Source organism: Hakea prostrata, chromosome 2, assembly GCF_041222555.1.
Source record: "Hakea prostrata isolate BN-2017 chromosome 2, UWA_Hpros_2, whole genome shotgun sequence".
NCBI classification, from domain to species: domain Eukaryota; kingdom Viridiplantae; phylum Streptophyta; class Magnoliopsida; order Proteales; family Proteaceae; genus Hakea; species Hakea prostrata.
Genome location: NC_142601.1, coordinates 35,193,482 through 35,211,100, shown reverse-complemented (window position 1 = coordinate 35,211,100; position 17,619 = coordinate 35,193,482). Strand labels below are relative to the sequence as shown.

The following is a 17,619-nucleotide window of genomic DNA, read 5'->3' as shown; positions in this document are numbered from 1 at the left end:
AGGCTGAATGGGCATGGTTGGAAAGGATAAACGTCGCCGGAGGGAGGGGTTGGAGGAGTGGAACAAGGGGAGAGAAGGGGCGCCATCAAGAGTAGGCAAGAGGGGAGAAGTCCGAGAAGTTAGATAGGGTGTTTGAGAGAGAGAGAAAGGAGGGAGGGGGGAGCAAATAATCATTATAAAACCCAATATGATAATTATAAAAGAATACTAATTTCTGCACCCATTTCACTATACCCACTTGTAATTATTAAGTAAGCTAAAGGTAGAATGGTCCAACACAATGATTAGTTTGAGTGTGTAGAAGAGCATCATCTGATTAGTTTTTTTTAAATCTTACAAATGAATAAAACAATACAACAAAAAATCAACAACAAACTAAGCCTTATCCCAACTAAATGGGGCCAGCTACATGGATCATTTCAAAACCAAAAAGGGAAAACCTAGGTCCACAGAAAGGGAAATAAAATGCAGAAGGAAGAAAAAAAGAAGAGCAAACAAAAATCATAAGATTTTGGGAGTAGCCCAGTACATCAGGAAAATAGCACCTACATAGCATCAACAAAATGGATCCTTGCCCTCTAACAGGATATCTACCAGAATAAATAAACATCAAGTCCAAGAGTATTTTACATGTGAAATTACAAACAAGAGAGCAATTTGATGAGAGCGGACCCAAATGAAATGTGTAGTATTGCTTTTACTAACATAAGGAATTCTACAAAAATATTGCACAATGACATGGTGTGAATGAAAAACTGAGACGATGACATTCTTTGTAGCTTAAACCGCTCGGATGGATAAAAATATACATAGAGTTGCAGGGAAATAGAATACTCACTTTCCAAATTTAGTTCAATGATCTTGTAAGTTGCTTTTAGCTCGACATCAATCGCTTGACCTTCTTACTATAAGGGCAATGGGTCTTGCTGCACATGTTACAAATACATTGCAGCAGAATGCATCATTAGTCCTATTAGAAAATAACACAAAGATCTATTTGACCCAAACCCTTAACGATAGAGAAGTGTGAGAGACCCGGAACCATTACCTTTTTTGTTGGATTCCTTTTGCGAAAATGGGTGTGTGTGAAAATACCCAAATCGAAGGTTAGAAAAGGAAGGCGATGGAGCTCAACGAACCAGCGATAGTGCAATATTTGAATTTCCGAGAGCCAAAGAACTCGAGCGAGAGATGTTACGACGAGGGAAAGGAAGAATCGCACAAAGATTCTCAGCCCTAGAGAAGCCAAATCGAAGGTGGAGCTGAACCTCAACGAACCAGGTTCCTAGGCCTTCTTCTCCTCTGCTTCGTCTTCTTCTCTGCTTCGTCTTCTTCTCCTCTGCTTCTTCTTCTTCTCCTCTGCTTCGTCTTCTTCTTCCTCTGCCAAATCGAAGGTAAAGCCTGAATGTTCTTCTCTCCTTCGATTTCTCTGCTTCGTCTTCTTCTCCTCTGCTTCTTCTTCTCCTCCTCTGCTTCGTCTTCTTCTTCCTCTGCCAAATCGAAGGTAAAGCCTGAATGTTCTTCTTCTCTCCTTCGATTTCTCTGCTTCTTTCTTCTTCTCCTCTGCTTCTTCTTCTTCTCCTCTGCTTCGTCTTCTTCTTCCTCTGCCAAATCAAAGGTAAAGCCTGAATGTTCTTCTTCTCTCCTTTGATTTCTCTGCTTCTTTCTTCTTCTCCTACTTGGCTCACAGCTCGTGAAATGAAATGGGCGGGGTGAAGAACAGGGGTTGATGTTGAGGGCTGTTTTGTAATGTTTTGAAACAATCGTTGTTTATACATTAATTTAAATTTATTCATGTATATACGTATACGTATAGGGTTTGGTTATATAAAAACGTATATAACAATCTTATACTAACCCACTCGAACCGCCCAGACGGACCGCTGGGTTTGCATCGGACCGAACCGAACTGAGGATACAGGCTTTCTGAGGTGTTATTGGATAAAATTTGATTTTTTTAATGGGAAGATGATGCCAGCCGTCCGATTTCATCGGACGGCTGGCTGCACGGTGGAGCGCATTAATGACGCTCCACCCAAGCAAAATTGTGAAGAGTTTCGCAGATTTACTACATTGAGTTGACGTTTTACATGATGATGTCACTTTTGCAATGGCTTTGATGGGGAGATCCAATGGCAAGGACTGAGTGAAAATCTTACCATTTGGGGTGTTGAAGTATGATTTGGTGTTGCGAATTCCCTGGGAAGTGTAGTATTTGGTATTCCCCTTCTGGCATGTCGCCCCAGAAATTGTGTGGAAGCAAGGTTCGACATGTCGACTCGTGTCGCCGTGTCGGACTCTGGCGACACGGCGACACGGAAGTGGGCGCGACATGTCGCCAAAAGTCGCTCGACTTTTGGTAAGGGTTCGATGAAAAATCGAACCCCTGTTTCAAAGGGTATTTGGGGTCATTTTGACATGAAATTTGACGTGTAACCTAATTTGAGGCCAATAAACACATTGGGGGTGTTATTTTGACCTAAAACATCACCTAACCTAAAGTTTATAATTGGCACATGTCCAACTATATGCGGGCAAAACTGGAAGTTTGGAAAATTCATATAAACTAATGTAAATATGAAAAAAAAAAATAAAAAAATAAAAATATATTTTATATATATTTTTATTTTATTATATATTTTAGTTATTTATGTGGCTCATTTGTCATGTATCAAATACGTAAAAAAAAAAAGAAAAAAAAAAAAAAAGAAAAGAAAAGGAAAGGGGTTTAAAGAAGTGGGGGGTGTCTGTTCGGTGTTGTTGTGTCGCCGCGTCGCGTTCGCCGGCGGCCCGCCGCGGCCCGGGGGGGGGTGCGGGGCGTGCGGGGGGTGTGGTGTGGCGGGGGGGGGGGCGGGGGCCCCCGCGCGCCCGCGGGTGGGCCCCCCTGGGCGGGGGCGGGGGCCGCCCCCCGCCAATGTGTGGGGGGGGGGGGGGGGGGGGGGGGGGGGGCGGCCGCCTGGTTGCTTGTTTGTGGTGGGGGGGCCGGGGATTCAATAGTGGGGGGGGCCGAAGAATGAAAGCCAGTAACCTTTCTATTTGGGGTCTCACCGCTAAATTATTTTATTAAATTAAATAATAGACCCACATATATTTTGTGGGGCCCACACTTATTTGAAAAAAATGATGAATTATTGATAATGATATATTTTTTTTCGACAAAATATACGAAAAATTAAAGCAACAATATAAAAAAAATATATACACATGACTTCAACCCTAAAAAGTTAAATGCAAACCAAAATTTTCTTTGATAGGAGATGTAAACCAAAAAAATTTTTTAGGTAAGAGATGCAAATCAATGGTAGTTAGTTACCTACTAACTATAGACATTTTATTCACAATACAAAATCAAATAACAAAAATTGCAGAAGAAATAAAGAAACATAGAATATAAAATCAAATTAAAAAGAATAACAAAAGAAAAGAGAGAAAAAAAAAGAAACAATAAATAAATTGAGAAAGAGAAAGAGACTTAATTTTGGAGTAGATTTTTTTCCAAATTTTCTTAAGCCACGCTTACAGAAAGGGAAGAGAATAAATAGGAAAAAAAGAGGATAGAGAAGAGGAGATAAGAGAATAAATAGGGATTGAAGAGTTAGTTTTTAATTAAAATAACATTTTGATTTTTGAATACCTAATAAGATTTTTTTTTTCAAAAATTTACTTTAACCCACGTTTATAGAAACAGGAGAGAATAAATAGGAAGAAAAGATGAGAGAGAAGAGAGGGGAGAATAAATAGGGATTGATGAATTAGTTTTTTTATTATGAATGACATTTATACCCATCATTTTACCTTTAAAAATTGTTCACAATATTGGGGGGGGCCAAATAGTGACATTTCACATGTGGGAAGAGAAAAAACCGGAAAAATTAAAGGAATTAGGAGAATATGCATAAAATTTTAAAAAATCCGGGGGGCCAAATAGTGACATTTCACATGTGGAAAGAGAAAAAACCGAAAAAATTAAAGGAATTAGGAGAATATGCATAAAATTTTAAAAAAAAACCCCGCCCCGCCCCCCCCCCCCCCCCTCCGGGGGCCCCCCCGCCTGCCTGCTTTTTTTTTTTGGGGGGCCCCAACACCGCTTCGCGCCGGTTTTAAAAGCTCGGGAGATTACTGAAATTATCGATATTTAAAGAAAATGAGTACTGAAAAATCGAGGTTGACGATATATCGGCCGATATGTCGTCGACGTTTTGTTTTTTTCGAGCCACTGGAGGGAGAGTGACAAGGTGATATATTGCGGCGTGTTCCTTGATTAAAACGTATTTATCACACTCAAAATTGTTCTAAAATATCTTTTAAGCATAGAAACACCAAAAAAGACGTTTTTCTGCAAGAAAACTATTAATAGCATAGAAACATTATCAAACAACCAATGGAGGAGTAGTAGGATGGTTAGGAACCCGCTTCTCAGTGGAGAGGTCATGGGTTCAACTCCTGCTGGCGGCATATGTAATATCCCTATGGACTTAAAACTGCATTGAATTGCACGAAGTTTGTAAACGAGTATCGCTTAATAGTAAGGCAGGGAAATCAAACTATCAAAAGGGTCAGGGAAGGTAAGCCTGATTTACTCATCCTTCCACGTGGGTGCAAAATGTTGAAACGAATTAAATTCACAAAACTGTACCCGTAATTCTCAAAATCCAACTATAAGATACAGTCACAATTGTACATCTCCGACCACGTTTCTGGTGGAAACGAGGCGGTGCTCCAGAGGGAGTGAAAGGAAGGAAAACCAAAATATAAGGTACACCAAGATTTAAAAGCTTGAAAAAGATACAAGTGGAGCACCAATATAACCTTTGGAAGGAGGTGTAAGTTTTAAGGCCTCCAGTATAATACAGAAGTTGGAGCAAGTTCAGCTCCTAGTTCTTCAAGAACCATTATTATCCTTTGCAGGTGGGGAAGAATCTAATTGATCTGTTGATGGTACAGCAGCCCCCTTCACTAGAGTGGAAGAATCCCTTTGATCTGTCAAAGTCAAAGATACACCTGTTTCCTTCGCCAATTGGGGAGGACTTATTTGACCTGTTAATGGTGGTGCAGTATCCATTTCTATCGATGATGGTACTGGGATGGCCTGATCCAGATTGACTTCGGTACTTTCATATTCAGACAGGAGATCCATGAACTCGTTGAGTAACCGTTGCACCTTTCTATTTGAAGCCATGGCTGGAAAAATATCCTCTCTTAGGAGTTTGTGTTTTTTCATTCCCTACGGCAGGCCAACGATGGAAGCTTGAGCCATGGAGCCAATTAACGAGAGCATATAGGGCAGAGAGACAGAGAGAGAGTACAGAAGCCTTACCAGCACATAAGGATCCCACGCTGCATTCTTGGCATCTGATGGCGTGGACTCCACCATCCCTGTTGGAGGCCCAAGAAAGCTCTCACAAACTTCTCGTAAGCGAGATTCATCTGCTTCTCTGCAGTAAATAAATAGAAGCATACACTACATGACTAGAAAGCCAAAGTAGCTACCTACATAGCATATGAAAATTACATTCCAGAATGCTCTGTAAATTCGATATTATATCATATCACATCAAAATGTATCCCCAACTACTTGTGATTCTGTGGAATGTGAAGTGAAACATTGAGGTTGTACATCATTATGAAGTTCAACAAACAATAAATGGCATGATATGTTGGAATACGGCCGACTTAAGGCAGGCAATTCGAATGTATGTGCACCCACTCAATGTAAAAACTTACTCAACAAACATCCAATACAAATGGTGGGAAGCATTTTACAATACAATAGTGCAATTGTATTTCAAGTATTCAGATATATAGGCAAGCCAGACATCAATGTAGGATGACCATTTTACCTTCCCTTTCATTTGAAATTTGTAAAAGACCACAATGTTCCAATTCAGTATTTCAGTAATCCACCACCACCGCCCCCCCCCCCCCCCCCCCCCCCAAAAAAAAAAAAAAAAAAAAAAGAGGAGAAAAAATAATGAAAGGAATAATGAAATGAAGAGAGTTGGTACTCATAAGCACTCGATAATATTTATAGTTTGTGGAAGCATGGCACTTCTCAATTCTATAACTAGTGGAGTCAATCGCATTCAACTTTCCTCTAAATGGTACTCCGCAATCCTGTTCCACTGTACAATTTACGGAAATACATTAGTTCTCTTTGATTACATGACTCTCATCTAGAGAGGTGAAAATTGGCAAGACAACCAAGACCAATTTTGGAGGCCCAAATCAAAGACTGATCCAACTTTGGTACATAGGAGTTAAGAGTTTGCTTTTACTTGTTTTTCAGTATCAGAGTGAAAATAGAAGCTTTTTATTATCCTATTTGTGCATCTAAAACCGAGCCAATCCGGTTCAGGCTGGAACCTGCCACCAAAAGGACAGCCACCTCCAACAATCAAGTCAGTAAGTGGAAACAACACTTTCCGAAGTTTGGGTTAAGAAAGGCTCCGGACTGCAGAATCAATAGAGCAATTGAGAAGTAAACATTCGTTACCTTGAGCGAAGCAGGTTCAGGGTTTAAATAGAGTGACAGATCAGTGGGAACCGTTGAATCACTAGCTGTCATAGATTTCCCCCTTTTCCCAATCATTGGATCTGAGTCAATTAGGGCTTTCCAAAACAGGCTACACAATCCAATCCCGCGAAAGGCGGAGAGTTTGTTAAGCTGCCAAATCCCAAGGTAATTGGGGTGCGCTGCATTCCCTTTCGGATCTGGAGCCAGGTTTCACGCTAGTGATGGAGATGGTGCTTAATTGGTAGTCCTTTTACACCAGCCGTCATTGGAGCCCCCGAGCTGCGATTCACAATCTTCAGATAACATCTTTAGGGCCTTTTTTCTCAATCTGACTCCCAACCAACCTGAAGAGTCAGCCAGTCAGGATCGAGCACCCTGGTCTATTCCAGAAGGGTCTGGTTTGGAGCAGCAGGCTGGTTGACCCAATGCCATTCAGGCCAGAGCTGGGTCACCTGGTGAAAAATGGCATAACACCATTAAACACAAGTTGTAACCCAACAACAAATACAGTGACAACCACCACCACCACCATAAACTTATTCCAACTAAATATGGTCAGCTACATGGATCATATTCTGTTTGATTATGTGGTTCTCCTTCCCCTGGAAATTTCTTTTCAGAATCCTTCCTTCTCCAAACTGCTCCTCCACCAATTCTGTATCAGAGCCAAAGGATCCATTATCCTTCCCTCTAATCACATTCCTCTTCTTCCCTAACCTCTTTCACAAGCCACTGTACTGCCAAGTGCCAACACCAGCAGTGAGTTCCAAGATAGAAGTCAAATAAAAAATACACATCCTCTACATTAACCCTTCCACCCCTTTCGTCAGTGCTACACCTACACTCACATCCAGTCAGGCCGCAATTGAGATGCTGTACACATATGACATACATATCAGGTAGAAGAAAGTCTGAAGCAATTCATCACACTCAATTGACTTGAGACACTTTTCCTAGTGAGTCACAGTCCCAATCAGTGGTAGTACAAAAGGTTGTTCAGCAACATTAAGGTTACCGGTCCATAACCAGCAAATATTCTCCACCTCAGCATAATTGCAAAATGGCATCTTCATGACCCAGCAGACCATATTCTTCAACTCAATCCAACTGACCTACTGTGATGCCAAGGACTCTCATTCAGTATTCAACGTGCACAGGATATGAACAAATCAGTGCTCAGTGTACCAATCATTTGGTGTCTGACATTGATAAGGATTTTTCTTTTCTAATACCTTATGTTCTAGAAGAGCACCTAGGCTTAGGTACAGTTGATCTAAAGCCAGAACATGAACCAGGTAAAATCAACAGCAAAGACACAGAGTGTTACCCTCGTTATGTTCTTCATCGTATTTAGACCACTCACAAGGTCAACGAGGATGAAATTTTTCCCATATGAAGTGCAAGACCCACTTTGGATGCTCAAACCATGAACTGCTCCCAACTTGGAAGTAATTTACTAATTCAAGTCTTTTACTTGTTTTGACCACAGTACGCATGGGTTAAACACAGAGTTTGGTTTTATTTGTTATTTTAGTTAAAGAGTTAGGATAGGAGTCTCTTATTTCTGATTAAGTACAAGTTGTAACCCTGTGATGGACAAGAATTATGCCGTAAATTCCCTTCCCTCAGGGCAGTTAGGAGAGGGGAGGATTGAAAAGGAGTTTACATGGGAAGAGGAAACACCTATCCCATATTCTCATAGAGACCCAGCATTTTTAGGGTAAAACCCAGGATTCTGAGAAGAAATGTGGTCCTTCACTACATTTAATCCTTCATGACACCACCATTAGCACCTAAACTAGTATCTAACCTGTGGCCATGTGGAGTCATGATTATAAATAACCTTGAATACCAATGCAGAGCTGCACATAACCTTCCAACTTCAACCATACTGTTAGAAAACATAATTCCTTCACCCACCGTCAACAGCACAGCAGCACAGTTTCTACACTACTACCCTGCTAGACCTTCCCAACATCATTGTCAATGTTCAACTAGGTGCCGTGATCACCTTGGTCACCTTGTGTCCAGGCCCACTCCAGAACCTTGGTCGCCACAGATGTTAAGACAACTATGTTGTCTAATCACAGTATTTAGTGCCCAGACCTGCAATGCATTCAACCTATACCTAGACCCTTGCAGCCAACCACTGTAGCACAAAAAAACTCCAAGATTCATCTGATTTCAAGACCTGCATCCCTGTTTCTCCATTTCCATGAGGACTTCAAGAAGAACTGCAACCCCGTTTTTCTAATGCAATGCTTTAGCCCTTTGAGAATAGCCTGCATTTTCCTAGTTTGAACTTGTTGGATACCTATATTCTTTCAATCTCTCTCACCTTCAACTGTCAAGCCAATATCAGAGAATGAAGATGTAAACCCAAGTTTAGGGTTAGGGTTTCTAGAATGGTTTCGCTAAAATTAAGGGCTTGCCCAGGATCTTCCAGCAAGTAACTCAATAATTTTATGAGTTGCCTATGGGTTGCTTGAACCAGATAGGAAAACATTAGAAAATAATTAATGGGATCTAAGGGATGTCATTTGAGATATCAAATTACTATGGGAAAGCTCAGTTATCAAAATATCAGATGGGTAGGGATGAATTGGGTAAAAGGGAAAATTTAAGGTTTTATCAAAACCCAAGATGGAATCCTTTGGTAGTATGGTATCCAAAATTACACTAGGAAAGATGGGAAGGGAAAAGGAAGCTTGTGATTGGGGTTTGGGTGGGTGGAATGACACTTGGACTGCTAGGGGTTGGATCTTGAAAGATCTGGGGCAATCTTGAACTCTCTTTTTTGCTCTTTTATTCTTCTTCCTTCTTTTCTTTCTTTTCTTTTTCTTTCTTTCTTCTTTTTCTTCTTTCTTTTCTTTTTCAGATTTTCAGTCGCTGCAAGTCAGTAAGGAAGACACACGCACGCACGCGCACACACACACACACACACACACACACACACACACACACACACCAGGAGACGAAGGAGAAGAAGAGGGAGGGAGGGTGTCATAGGGAAATGGAGAGGTGGGGGAAGGGGTTGGGAATGGTCGTAGGGGGGGGGGGGGAAGAGCTCAGGGGAGTCGTAGGGCCTGCAGGTGCTGCTGCCAAGGTGTGTCAGCAAGGTTGGGGTAGGATCTAGGGTTGCACAGAACAGTGGAAGGGTTGGGGAGGGTGGCGATGGGTTTGGGAGGTGAGGGAGGGGGCTGGGATTGCTGGGATTGAACAGGAAGGGAAGGGGAGATACTGCGATGGTGGTAGAGAAGGGAGTAGGGGGCTGGGAGTTGTGTACTTACCCGTAAAGTCACTGGAATTTCAGGAAGAATACAGAGTACTAGAAGAAGAGTGCTAGACAGAGTGCTGGTGCTGATCATTGAAGAACAAAGTTCCCTATTAACTCAACCATGGCCCTCTTAACAGGAACGGCGATCCTCAACTCCAATAATCTTGTTCAAATAATCAGACTTAACTTTACAAAGAAAGAGTACGCTTATTTATAGCCTACTAAAAGACTCTAAACCTAAGTGGGCTTCCTTTATAAATTAGAATTCCCTTATAAATAATCTCAACCAACCAAATAAATATTTAAAGATCTAATGGAATCTCCATGAAAATATAATCCCCCTAAGACTAAAATACTAAAGAAGGTCAACCTCTTTAGTCGTATTGAATGATCCCGGTCGCTTGCTTTCAGTTCATATAATGCATACAGCTCTAGTTTCTGGTTGGGCTGGTTCGATGGCTCTATACGAATTAGCAGTTTTTTATCCCTCTGATCCCGTTCTTGATCCAATGTGGAGATAAGGTATGTTTGTTATACCTTTCATGAGTCAGTTAGGAATAACCAATTCAGGGGAGGGGGGTTTAGAGTATCACAAAGGGGACTATAACAAATCCGGGTATTTGGAGTTACTAAGGCGTGGCCGGGGCACATATTGTTTTTTCTGGCTTGTGCTTCTTGGCAACTATCTGGCATTGGCTGTATTGGGATCTAGAAATATTTTGTGAAGAGCATACAAGAAAACCCTCTTTGAATTTGCCCAAGATTTTTGGAATTCATTTATTTCTTTAAGGGGTGACTTGCTTCAAATAGGCTTGTATGGTCCAAGAATACCTGTGTCCGATCCTTATGGACTAATCAGAAAAGTACAACCTATAAATACGGGATGGGGCATGGATGGCTTTGATCCTTTTGTTCCAGGAGGGATAGCCTCTCATCATATTGCAGCAGCGACATTGGGTATATTAGTCGGCCTATTTCATCCTAGTGTCCGACCGCCCCAACATCTATACAAAAGGATTACATGCGGGCAATATTGAAACTGTACTTTCCAATAGTATCTTTGCTATCTTTTTGTTGCCTTTGTTGTTGCTGGAACTATGTGCTATGGTTCAGCAACTACCCCCATTGAATTATTTGGGCCCACTTGTTATCAATGGATCAAGGATATTTCCAGCAATAAATATATCAAAGAGTTGGCACTAGACCATAAAAGAAAATTTGACCGAATTTGGACAATTTCGGTCGTAATATCTGCAATTTTCAAAAGCGAAATGAAACACAATGATAATAAGCACACGAAATGTTTCACATCGATCAAAAAGATACGGAATTTTAGTCGATATGACACGAAATTCATATTGGGCCAAAATGATACATACGCAATTTATAAAATCACAGTTTTCGATCGGTATTTCAACCCATATTGCCTCTCAAATTTCGACCTCTTTTTGAATTATTTTTTTTAATTATTTTTTTTTTTTTGCTTTCATCCCTCTTTTCACCTAATTTCTAGAACTTCATTTCATTCAAACACTATAGATTTGGTCCTCCATTTGTGGATTTTCCCAAATTTTGCAAGGTGAGTAACCAACTTCCTCATTTTTTTTATCTTTGTTTTATTTGTACCTTAAATCTTCTTGGATTGCTTCCAAATTTAAGTATGTTTACTTTAGAGTGTTGATCTATGAATTTGTAGTGTCAAAATTAATTTTTGGGTCTTCCTACTTTTTTTATTTTTTTGTTATTAAAAATTTATAAATTATGTATATTGCTAAAAATGTATATGTACAGCCGATGTATGAGCTTCAAATTAATGTATGTAAAAGTTGAGACACCATATAAATTTTTTTCTGTTAATTATCTATTTTTACTATATATTTAATATATATTTAAATAATTTTAAAAATATTTAAATATTAAAAAAAAACTAATTAATTTCTGTTTTAAATTTAAAAATACGAGAGTATTAGTGGAAGCATATATGCACTTTTAGGAGCATGTTATGGAACTTTTTAAGGTAATTAGTGTGTTTTATATATTTACATTATTTAGATATTAAAAAAATACTTATATTTTTTATATTTAAAAATAGGAGGTTATTATTAGAACCATATATGTAATTTTTGGAGCATATTGTGGAAATTTTCAAGATACTTAGTGTGTATTTTTTGTATTAGGCACTCTCTTTCAAAGATATCAAACATAACTTGGCAACACGGGAGGCCACTGACAACTGATAGGAGGAAGAGCGAGTAAAATTACTACAAAAAACAAATAAGAGGAAGTGGGGCCACTAGACTGAAGGTGCATCTAGCTGGTGGAAACAAGGATGTAGTACGGTGCCAAAAGGTGCCCTCAGAGGTCAAGAAGGCAATGGCCTTATACTTGAGTGGGGGAAAGCAAAAGAGGAAAGAGAAGAGAACACAGAGGGAGGAGTTTGAGGATGCATGCCTGAATGACCTTCAAGAGCCCGAGGATTATGATCTAGAGGAGCTAGGAGAGTATGGATGTGACCCTGACTCAGAGGCCGAACAAATCAAGAGGGCGATGATGATGAGTAGGGAGCAGCAGAGGGTTGATGACATAAGGAGGTAACAGAGGTCTATGGATTGTGGGTCCTCTAAAGAGCCAACAGATATGAGAGGCACACGCAGCTCCCAAGTCCCTATAAGGAGAAGTCAGAGTGTCAAGCAGGAAGTTCCTATCCCATGGGCCCCAACAAGGGGTTGAGCTTCATCAGCACATCCTACAGATCCGGATCTGGAGATTCTTTGCAATGATCCCAGCCCTATTTAGGAGGCCTGAGCAAAAGCAGAAAAAGTTGAAGCACTTATAGGGGAGTGTGAAGGAGAAAGTGGGGATGGCTTTCTCCAAATGGGCTTATTACCATAGTATTCCAGCACATACAACCCAAGGGCCCTACTACAGGGATACGATTGAGGAGATAGGCAGGGTTGGCAGTGGTGTACAGGGACCTACTCCATATAAGATATATTTTGTCTATTTGCTTAAGCATGAGGAGTTAAATGAGTATATTAGTGGATTAAAGCCCATATGGGCTTATTATGGAGTGACTATGATGGTTGATGGTTTATGGTTGGACTGGTTCAACTAGACAATCCATCATCAATTTCATGTCGAATTGTGATGGGAGGACCAGTGTTCCTCAAGTCAGTAGATGCATCTGGTGAGAAGATGGATGGAAAATACATTTATAAATTATTAAAGCAAGTGGTCAAGGAGGTTGGAGTGGAGAATGAGATTGATAATGGCTCCAACTATAAGAAAGTCGGGTTGAAGATGCAAGGGAACTCCAGGTATCAAAACATATAGTATTAATTTTCATTTTTAAATACATATATTTACATTACATGTACACTTAATAACTTTGTATTGATGCCTTGATGGATGGACAGATATAGGCTCTTTTGGAGTCCATAGTGTTATCAAGGCGTCGCCTAGGCGTCCGGGCACTCGTAGAGACCCTAAGGCGAGTATCGCCTCACTTAGAGTCCATGAGGCAGTCGCCTGGGCTCTGAGGCGATGCCTCGGACGCCTCAGACGCATTGGACCCCTAGGCAACCGCCTTTGTGGATTTTAAAAACCACAATCTTTATGATTCCAAATAGAAGGCAAAAAATGAATTGAAAACTAGATTCCAATTGGGAATCAACTAATGGTTGAATACTTATGTAAGTGTTACATGGGATCATTTGTTACACTAACCAAAAAGAAAGGGAAAATACCTAGAATTAAACTCGACTCAGTCGAGTAAAAGCCCCAAATACATCAAGCCCTAACGTCTCTCTTCCTCTCGATCGACGACGACACCGACGACAGCCAGTGACACCTTCCTTCTTATTTCTGCTTTTTTCTTTTTCTTTTTTTTCCTCAAAACCTGGTACAAAAACAACCGTAGTTGCAGGCTTGCAGCGGCAGCAACCCTCTGGCGATTCATTGCATCAAAACATCTAAACGAAGGTTGGGATGCTTTTTTCTTACATTCTTCTTCTTTCTTCTGTCTTCTTCCTCTTTTTTTCTTTTTTTTTTTTTTTTTTTTTTTTTTCCTAAAATGTTTGGTACAAACCACTTGTAGTGACCATTCTCAAGTTGCAGTGGCAGCATCTCAAGCAAAGGTGAATGTTATCTCTCACTTTCTTCTTCTTTCTTCTGCTTTTTTTTTTTCTCCTAAAAAGTCTGGAACAAAATTACAAATGCCTTTGCAATTGCAGGCTTGCAACGACAGCAGAATCCGGCGGTTCTTTGAATTGTCTCAGGCGAAGGTTGGGATGTTTCTTCTTCTTTCTTCTGCTTTTCTTTTTCTTCTCTGTTAAGTGTTAACAGATTTTGTTAACACTAATAATCACTAAATCAGTAAACTCCGATGATTTTGTTAACACTAATAATCACTAATCACTAAATCGCCAGAGTTCTTTTTTTTTTTTTCCTTTCTTTGTATTAACAATGTTATAACTTGTAAGTAACCGAGACAAGCTAATATTAGCTTAATAGCTTCTAGTCTACTGATTATTGTTGTTTATTCGCTTCTGTGTATTTTTTTCTATAGTTTTTGCTGAAATTCAAAAAAAAAAAACGACCTTTAGCTGAAGAACCAATTTTTTCATAATTTTTTCTTCTTTTTCAGAATAGAAGCTTGATTATCATCAAGTGAGATGATTAGATGAATGCATAAGATTTTTATTGTGGTGTGGTATGGTGCAAAATTTAAATTATATGGTATCATTATCAATTTTAATTATAGGGTATCATTATCAATTTTATTATTGTTTTTAATTTTGGCTGATTATATGTGTATGTTTCATGTTTTTTATTGTAGATATTTACTACTTATTTACAATGACCTCAAGGCCCTCAACTGATAATCCAGCGGCTGCTGCTAGTCAGCCTATTCCTAGTGAGGGGTGAAGGTAGTTATGACCCCTCAAAAGACCCGAAGAGAAAGGCCAAGTCAAATGACCCAAGGTGGAAATATGGGTATTGGCCAGATGTGGCTGATAGAAATACAGTCAGGTGCACTTTGTACAACAGAAATTTTAAAGGAGGAATTAGAAGATTAAAGCAACATCTAGTGGGTGGATATGGGGATGTTGTGAAGTGCACTAAGACCACTGCAGAAATTGCCCAAGAGATGAATGCAGTGTTGGTGAAAAATAAAAAGAGGACCATTGTTACTGATTGGGATAATGAGGAGTATGATGACATTCAACCAGTAATTGGAGAAGAACATCCTACTCCTACCTCTATTGAAGGAGGTACATTACCTAGTGTAGGGTCTGAGGTGTGCTCCAAGAAACCAAGCTCTGGGACTGCATCAAAGAGACTAAAAAAGTGCCCTCAATAAGGCACCTGTAAGGGGTCCCATGGTTATGCATGTTAGACTCACACCTGAAGAAGTTGAAGAAAGGAGGGCAAAGGGTGCTACTCAAACAACAATCTTGAATAGAATGAGATCCGCGGAAGAAAAGAAGCGAGTGGATAACCACATCTCTGATTGGATGTACCAGTGTGGCATTCCATTCAATGCATTTAAAGCTAAAAGCTTTGAGGGGATGATCGAGTCTATTGCACAATATGGCTCTGGGTATAAGCCCCCAAACTTACCATGAAGTCAGGGTGCCATTATTGAAGAATGCAAAAGAAAGAAAAATGAAGATGAGCAAAAATTATGAAAGGTATTGGAAGATGTATGGATGCACACTCATGTCTGATGGGTGGACTGACAAAAAGGGTAGGCACCTCATCCATTTTCTTGTCAATTGTCCAGAGGGAACATTCTTCCTTGGTTCTATGGATGCATCTAGCCATGTGCAAGATGCAAAAATACTCTTTCAGTTATTGGATAACAAAGTTGAAGAAGTTGGGGAAGAGCATTTAATTGAAGTGGTGACTAATAATGCCTCAAATTTACAAAGCAGCAAGGGCATTATTAATGGAGAAGAGGACTACATTATATTGGACTCCCTGTGCAGCCCACTATCTTGATTTAATGCTAAACAACATTGAGAATTTGAAACAATATAAGAAGGTGATAATTCAGGGGAAAAGAATAACCACTTTCATTTATAGGCACACAAGATTGTTAGAGGCCTTAAGACAGAAGACAAATGGCAGGGATCTTGTGAGGGTTGCGGTGACTAGGTTTGCCACTTCGTTCTTGACATTGCAAAGCTTATTGAAACACAAGGATGACTTAAGGCACTTCCTCATTTCTGAGGACTGGACAAATTCCAATTTGTCCAAGACAGAAGCAGGGAAGAAAGTAGCTGAAACAACTTTTTTCTACAGCATTTTGGCATGGTGTGGAGGATTGTATTAGAGCATCACAACCTCTTATGATTGTATTGAGGATTGTGGATGCTAATGAAAGACCCGCATTGCCTGAAGTGTTTGTAACCATGCAAGAGGCTAAGAGAAGAATAAAAGATAATTTTGGAGGCAAAGAACTACTCTGGAAGAAAGTCATACAAATATAGGCGATGGGAGTGTCAAATGGAGAGACCTCTATATAGTGCAGCCTTATTGTTGAATCCTAGGAAGTTCTACAATTTAAATATTGTAAATGATTGTGAGTTGATCAGTTCTCTCCAAACGTCTTTCAATGAAGTTGTTGGAAGACTAGTACCTGATGCACATCTACAAGATAAGGTATTGCACCAGGCAAGTGAATACAAGCAAAGTAGAGGTCCTTTCTCCACAAGTATGGCTATCAGACAGCAGACAACTATGAGTCCTCGTAAGTTTTACTTGTATGTTTTTTATTTTTAGTTATACTTATTTGGTTTATAACTCTAGCTTTTATGTTAACCTATTTTTCTTTATATACTATATAGTTACATGGCGGGATACACATGGAGGAAATGCTTTTGAGCTTACAAGGATTGCACAGAGTATACTAGGCCTTTGTTATTCCCCCTCTAATTGTGAACGTAATTGGAGCACATTTAAGTTTGTAAGTATTAAGTGATTTAAGTATTTAAAACACTTTTAAATTTAAATTTAGAAGAATGACTTGGGATTCTTTTCAATTGCTTACGAATTCAGATTCACACCAAGAAGAGGAATAGGTTGGAACATGAGCGGTTGAATGATCTAGTTTTTATTCAGTACAATTACCATCTTCAAAAAAGGTTCAATGAAAGGCGATTTATGATCCACTACTTCTTGATGAGCTTGACTGGAGCAGTGAGTGGATGGTTAATCAGCATGATGATTTAGTCAATCCTAACGGTGATCTTACTTGGAGCATTGTTGATAAAGCTATACGGGCATCTACATCACTTGAGGGCCAGAATAAACCGAGGAGATGTCAACCACGTGAATCTACATCTGCTAGAGTTAATATATGTTACTCACGTCGAAGGTCTTTGGAGAGGGTGGTTGAGGAACATGACTCGAGGCTTGATGGAGACATGGAAGAAGTGGAAGATTTGCATGATGATAACATTGTGGATGATTATGGTTTAAGGTCTACCTCTTCGGAGCAACAACAACTTCGAGAAGATCTCCCACTTGCTACCAATTTGCTTGATGATGATTATAACTAGCTGACTTATACTTTCCTATTGGGAATTTTGGATATGGATTGTGGATTTTTATTGGGAATTTTGGATATCAATGTGTTATTATATTTGGGATTTGGACATAAGATTTTAGATATAAGTGGGATGGTTTGCTTAAATATTTAAAACTTTCTTTCTATTTAGATATTTGGCTATATACTTTGTTTCATTTTCTTCTTTTACTTGTGAGGATATTTGGCTACAGCTCAACAATGTAGAAGAGGTGGAGTTGTAGGTGCTGGTGGAGG

At 39.7% G+C, this 17,619-nt stretch overlaps 1 protein-coding gene across 2 annotated transcripts in view; it reads right to left on the bottom strand.

Annotated features, from left to right (window-relative positions):
* Positions 1-4,517: 4,517 nt before the first annotated feature.
* The window catches only part of LOC149024255 (protein HIRA-like), a 37,782-nt gene continuing 24,680 nt past the window's right edge, over positions 4,518-17,619 (bottom strand). The window contains exons 9-10 of one of the 2 annotated variants that reach the window (XM_089144563.1): positions 5,318-5,435; positions 4,518-5,224 (exon numbers count right to left, since the gene is read on the bottom strand). In XM_089144563.1, the coding sequence (XP_089000689.1) occupies positions 4,883-5,224; positions 5,318-5,435 (460 nt within the window). In that variant the 3' untranslated portion in view covers positions 4,518-4,882. The remainder of the gene's footprint in view (positions 5,225-5,317; positions 5,436-17,619) is intronic. The other variant, XM_089144564.1, reaches the window with a different exon arrangement.